The 6,684-nt window shown below is 38.0% G+C and overlaps 1 protein-coding gene across 1 annotated transcript; it reads left to right on the forward strand.

Annotated features, from left to right (window-relative positions):
• Positions 1-634: 634 nt before the first annotated feature.
• On the forward strand, positions 635-6,094 carry LOC132621936 (uncharacterized). Its single transcript, XM_060336418.1, has 8 exons — positions 635-832; positions 2,794-3,557; positions 3,830-4,018; positions 4,142-4,250; positions 4,342-4,400; positions 4,490-4,694; positions 4,785-5,117; positions 5,634-6,094. The coding sequence occupies exons 1-8, from the start codon at positions 709-711 to the stop codon at positions 5,735-5,737; spliced, it is 1,887 nt and encodes a 628-aa protein (XP_060192401.1). The 5' UTR covers positions 635-708; the 3' UTR covers positions 5,738-6,094.
• The last annotated feature ends 590 nt before the right edge of the window (positions 6,095-6,684 follow it).

A 6,684-nucleotide genomic window follows, 5' to 3' on the forward strand; every position in this document is an offset into this window, starting at 1 on the left:
TTTAATTGTTTGATTTTTTAAGCATTTTTATATTTTAAGTATGTTGCTGTACAATAATTTCATTTGCTCTCTCTAATGGGTTGATACGCACGTGGCAATGAATTCATCATTATTGATTTAATTGTTTGATTTTCTAAGCACTTTTGCTTTAACATTGTTTGTTTTTTAATATGGGATTCACTTTTTTTTAATATTGTTTGATTTTGTTAATATGAGATCCACTTTTTTTTTTTCCCGTGAGTTTGGATGTGGTGGGCTCCATTTTTTTTTTAATTACTGGTTGGTATTTTTTTTTTTTAAATATTAGTAGTTATTTAAAATATGTGGGCCACAATTTTTTTTTTAAATATTAGTAGTTGTTTAAAATATGTGGGCTCATAATTTTTTTTGGGCTCACAAACGGACGACGAAGAAGTGAGGAAACTCACTCTTCTAAATAGTTAGAAGCCACAATTTTTTTTTAAAAATATTAGTAATTGTTTTTAAATATTAATAATTATTTAAAATATGTGGGGCTCATAATTTTTTTGGGCCCACGAACGGACGACCAAACCTGACAATGAAGAAGTGAGAAACTCACTCTTCTAAATAGTTAGAATAGAATATAAAGTAAAGTAAAGTAATATATTATATAATACGTGTCTTTTGGGATTTCCACCATCCAAAGTACTTCAGTTCATATTCAGTATACTCTCTCAAGTCCTTTGAATGGCGTCGAAGAAACGTGATTATTGTATAACTGATGAAACTAATACCAAAAAAGCAAAATTTGATGCAGGGCCATCAGTATCTACACCAAGGGTACTCCTTAACCCCGCCGATTGTGACTTAGGCAAGAACATCACCACTCCCTTTTTTTTTTTTTTTGTATACCCTTTTCGTATGCCAAATTTTACAACTCTGTATGTGTTTTTTGTTTAACCTGTGTCTATTGGTTTCGATTGGTATGATTAAAATTTTCCTTTCAAAGGGATGCTAATTTTATTCTCAGAACGTTAGAGTGTCCCACATAGGCTAGGCCCAAAATTCATTCTTTACACAGAAGCTGTTTGTCAAAATCTTATCTGGTGGATATAAAGATAGATGCCTAAGGTGGTTAGAAGTGGAAGATTGGCATGAGGGTCTGGTTTTGGTTATATCAAAATGAGCTTTTGAATTACTAGTAATACTTTCCAGTACCATTGATATAATGCATAAGTGAAACTAACATATTAAATTCCTTGGCCATTCGAACTACATCATCTAAAATGGGATAGAGGGAGTACTATATATTTCCAATAAAGAAAATATTATCAATAATCTCAAAAGACCTATCACCAAAAACTTATTATGTCACTTTAATTTTGTATTGCGAAACTCATCCTTCATCCTTGATGTTGTGTTGTCATAAGAACAGGTAATCTTTCGTTTTTAGGTCTCATCTTGCGGGAGTAAGATGTTGAATTATCTTTGGTTTTCCTGTATCCTGGGTCATTTGTGACCTTTGCTAGGAGGTTTAAATATGACATACTGTAATCTAATAGAATTGTGGTATAAATCCCGAATGTCAATATGGTCAGAGATTAAAGATGGAATTTTGCTGAGGTTTGACAAGTCGCCTTTAAAGGCATGAATACGATCGTTTAATGTGGATTAACGCTAGTGCTTGAAGCTTGGAGAAGTTATATCTTGTTGTTAACTTTTAAAGTGTGCATAAGCATAGTCAACATTTCCTCTTTCCTAAAGGATGGGGCATAGGTGCATAGTTGCTGGAATGAACTAGAAAGCAAAATAGGAATTTGCAACTGAAATGGAAGTTTTATTAGCTCAATGATTACAATAGTCCAACGAACTACTGTCCGAACAAGAATTACAACAGCGGAAGGATTTTAGTGAAGAAGTGTAATGGAAATGAGCTTCAATGGCGGTTTCCTGTAAAGAATAGAAGAGAAGAAGTGAGAATCAGGGCAGAAATGAGAGAGAGAGGAAGAAGATGAGTCGAAGAGAGGAGAAGTAGTTAGGAAAATTTACCAGATTTCAGTTAATGCCTCTCGATCTGTTATTTCCCCTATTTAATGCAGTCAACCTGAGTCTCTACCGTCTGATCTTACTAAATGAATTTTAATCAAAGCCGTCCGTATGCAAGTTGCCAAATTGCCCTTCCTTACCTTTGTCTACGACTGAGCTTTTATTTCCATACACATGTCGTCCCATTTTATTAAGTCGATGTCTTCACTTTCCCAATTCTGATCGATTATTTCCCTAATTTCTTCCAAACCCTAGTATCCTTACAATTGCTGAATAGAAAAGATTACAATAATTCCTGTTTGGATTTAAATTTGCCATAAAAGTTACTATCTTGAGTTATGTGCTTGAAACACTTCCAACGATGTAGTTTATGATTTGCATGAATATCTGGTTCGGCTGAAAGGTCTTGTCAGTTTTTCTATAACTTAGCGTGTGTTCTTTTGAGTTAGCTGTTCAACGAATCATAGCATATATTCTATGGCGCTTCCTTGTGACTTACCTTTTGTATCGTTGAACAAAACTCTGATTTTGTCCTATAACAATTGTCCATGTTTGGGTCCGTATATGTTGCCCGTGTGTAATTTTCTTGGATGGATTCCCCTGAGTTATAGTTGGACAACTTCTTTAAACTTGAGACTGGAATTGGGGATGGGAGAACTAGAAAATATTAGAGAAGCCAATTAGCCAATGGCATATCTGTGTGCTGTGTGTCTTTATTTTGTAGGTGTTATTTATTAGTCTATCATCAATGTATCGTGTTTTGATGCCGAGTGGGTTATCTTTCAGATTTCAATGTTGAAGGAAATGGCCTACAAGGTTCAGCACTTTATGAGCAAGGATTTGCTTATTGCTGGTCAGGTGCTCGAGCCAATATGGGAATCACTGGAGGAAAGTACTGCTTTGGTTGCAAAATCGTTTTAGATCAGCCCGTAGACATGGAAGACACACCACTAGATCAACAACATGTCTGTCGTGTTGGCATCTCAAGGGGAGATGATGCAGTGGGAAACCTTGGCGAAACCCTGCACAGTTTTGGGTTTGGGGGTACTGGAAAATTTTCAAGTCAAGGAAGGTTTTCTGATTATGGCGAAAAATTTGGGGTTGGTGACACAATAGTTTGTTGTGTTGACCTTCAGTCTAGCCCTCTGGCTTCCATAGGTTTCTCTAAAAATGGAAAGTGGTTGGGAATAGCAAAGCAATTTAATGCAGGTCCAACTGGTCTTGAAGTGGTGGATTGTCCAATGAAAAATCTACTATGGCATTCAGCTCTTTTCCCTCATATATTGCTTAAAAATGTAGTTGTGCATATGCAGTTTAGCATAGATGATGGACTAGCTCCTGTAGAAGGATATAAGCCGTGGTCTTGTGCCATGGAAGATGGGAAAGCCATTCCGGGCCCTACTTTCTCAAATCTGTGCGATTGTGAAGTTATGATGCTGGTAGGACTGCCTGCTTCCGGAAAGAGCACCTGGGCTGAGAAATGGGTCACGGAACATCCAGAAAAGCGATATGTTTTGCTGGGAACTAATTTAGCTTTGGATCTAATGAAGGTTTCATACTTTACTGCTGCTTTTTTTCTTTTAAAGAGAGTGATGTTGGTGTTTACACGGGTTCAAGCCGTGGAAACAGCCTCTTGCAGAATTGCAGGGTAAGGTTTCGTATAATAGACCCTTGTGGTCCGGACCTTCCCCGGACTCCGCGCATAGCGGGAGCTTAGTGCACCGGGCTGCCCTTTAGAGTGTTGCTGGTGTTTTCTCATTTATAAGAAATAGGGAAGTGCTTGAGTCGCTATTTCCGTGACAAATAGTTCATCTCCTTACAGGTTCCTGGTTTGCTGCGCAAACATAACTATGGTGAAAGATTTGACCGTTTAATGGACCGTGCTACTGGTATATTCAACACTCTTTTGTCTAGGGCTTCCCAGATTCCTCGCAATTTCATAATTGATCAGACAAATGTCTACAAAAATGCTCGGAAGCGCAAATTGAAGCCTTTTGCCAACTATAAGAAGGTACATAAGTTGTTATCACAATGGAAGCACTTTTAGGTTAACAAGAGTCTGTGCAGACTACTCTCCTAACAGGCCTTTAACGAATCATACCAATCCTCTCTGTTTGTTTTGCCTCTGTGTCAGATTGCTGTTGTGATTGTTCCAACACCTGAAGAGCTCAAGCTCCGTGGTGAGAAGCGATTCAAAGAAATGGGGAAAGAAGTTCCCGCCGAAGCAGTAAATCAAATGTTAGGTACCACAGAGTTTGGCTTTTGCACACACTTTCTAGCTCTCTGATATATTCCCCCCCTTTTCTGTTGTAACCTATAATATTTACTTTGCAGTGAATTTTGTTTTACCTACAAGCAAAGATATGCCTCGAGCAGATGAGTACTTTGATGAGGTGAATGATTTCAGAAGTGCAATATCAGTCTTGTAAATTTTTGCTTTCATGTTTCTCATTCATGCAGTCCTCTGTTTTGCTTGTCATAGGTACGGTTTGAAGAACTTGACAGAGCGGAGGCTCAGAGATGCTTGGATGAGCTGAAAGCAAATTTGAATTCAAAGAGGGAAGTTACCCCTTATTCTCGTGAAAGTTCTGTGCAGTCACATAATAGCCCGTCGATGAAGTACCCTTGTGAGGCATACCAGCAGTCGTATAGTGGTTCTTCATCGCAGAGTCTCAGAAACTTACCAGGTCTTTTGCTGCTTCTGTTGTGGACACTTGTATTGATGTTTTGCTTGTATTTCTTGGAACACCCACGCTTATCCATTTTACCTTGGATAGGTGGACATTCAAATAGTTCGTATGCTCAGCCTCCACTTCAAGTATCTCATGAAACCTTTTACTCAACCCCTTCCAGTTACAACCCCATGGGTGATTTTGGTCACCATGGAAGTCACAATGCCTATGGTAATTCAAGAGGATATGACATGGAAGCTCGATCAGCTAGCCATGGAGGGATCTATGAGCCTCATGTGGGTTCTGGAGCTTGGAATGCAGCTGAGTTACACCAGAGCACCATGAATGATCCCTACCTGAGGACGTCTGGTGGTCCTACATATCTGCCACCTGACTTGAGAGGACCTGCATTTGACTTGAGGATGCCAACACCATATGGTAACTTAATCTATTGCCTTTTTTCTGACTCCATCTTCATATTACTTGCATTTTTATAGCTTTTCCCGATAAAAATGAAGAATCTAGGAATGAAAAAAAAAAACATTGGAAGTCTAGAATGCTTTTGGTAGTATGGCGCTGTAAGCTTTGCATAACTTGTGGTGACATATCGTTCACACGATTGTAAGAAGAAAGTGAGAAAGTGTGGTGTATTGCATTATTTGCCTAAGTAGGAACTAGAGACTGTTTGACGGTGACTTGGTGTGCAAATTTTCTGCTTTATTAAGACTTTGTGCTCTAATTACTAGTGTCCCCTTGAATGTAGAAAACAATGTTAAAAGGGAAAAAAGCCAAAAAACTGCAGCAGAAACTTTATTGGAGAAAACTCTTCAAACAATAATTTAGCTTATTGGATTGAGACTCATGTAGCATAGGCTCACCATGTATTTCTGCATAATCTTTCTTGTGAAAGAGAACAAACAAGTTCTTATTTTACCACTTTTGGCTTTCTGTTAGGCTTTCCTCAAGGGGTTCCTGCTCCAAGGCCACCATATGGAAATTTTCCTTCCGGAGCACAGCATCCCGGGGTATACGCTCCACCTCGTCCCAGATACTACTGATTGTGGAAACATGAGATTCAAAAACACTGTTTGATAATACTACTAGTTGTTTAACTATAGAATCAAAATGGTGTTAGCATGGAGTGAGAGGTTAGGATTTTGGTGAATACTAGATCATAGTTCTGTGTATACGGTGGCCAACTTTGGGATTTGATGGATTATTGAGGAAAATGTAGAGTATTACCGTCTCAAGGTAGTGTTTATGTCAAGCTTGTGAATACCTCGACTATACTACTGAATACTTGTTAAACTTATATCAGTACAGGTACTCTTGCCGCCATAGCTTACTGGGAACAAATCTTAACATATTTTGTCTCTTGGACTCTGATTTACCATAGTTTTCAACCATTTCATTGACTCCTGGATCGTACCCTTAGATGCTTGCGTTTTGATTTTCATTTGCTGCCGTCCCTCTGTATTTCAATATGTTGCATCAAGTAATGGTGAAATTGAAGTGCGCAGATGATATTGTAGATGTCTATAATTCTATGATAAATTTGGGACTCATGGCACCCTTCTTGGCTGGTTAATGTACTTGTTTTAGGACTACGAAAAGTTAAATAAAGCAGGAACCTTAGGGGTCTTTTGGTAGAAGGTATAAGCTGGGATATCCAGCACTAATTTTTATACTATGTTTGGTAGAAGGTCATGTTTGGTACAAGGTATAAATTTATCCTGGGATAAATTTATACCTTGTACCAAACATGGTACAAAAATTAGTGCTGGGAAATCCCAGCTTATACCTTCTTATCCCACTTATACTGGGATTATTTTATACCATCTTTTAGATAGTATAAAATAATCCCAATAGATGGGATAAATTAGTCCCGGGATAATTTCGACTATCTACCAAACGACCCCTTAGTTTTTTGTCCAAACTATAGTACTGAGGGGACAGTATTGCAGGTATAAGAAAAAGGTAAAAAGGTTACACATTTTTCACCATC

This window comes from Lycium barbarum, chromosome 12 (genome assembly GCF_019175385.1).
Source record: "Lycium barbarum isolate Lr01 chromosome 12, ASM1917538v2, whole genome shotgun sequence".
Taxonomy (NCBI): Eukaryota; Viridiplantae; Streptophyta; class Magnoliopsida; order Solanales; family Solanaceae; genus Lycium; species Lycium barbarum.

Bases quoted from the DNA above. Each gene is read 5' to 3' on its own strand.
- LOC132621936 (XM_060336418.1), top strand. From the start codon at position 709: ATGGCGTCGAAGAAACGTGATTATTGTATAACTGATGAAACTAATACC. The intron at 833-2,793 runs GCAAGAACATCA...GTTATCTTTCAG, and splicing joins CCCCGCCGATTGTGACTTAG to ATTTCAATGTTGAAGGAAAT. The intron at 4,251-4,341 runs GTACCACAGAGT...TTTACTTTGCAG, and splicing joins AGCAGTAAATCAAATGTTAG to TGAATTTTGTTTTACCTACA.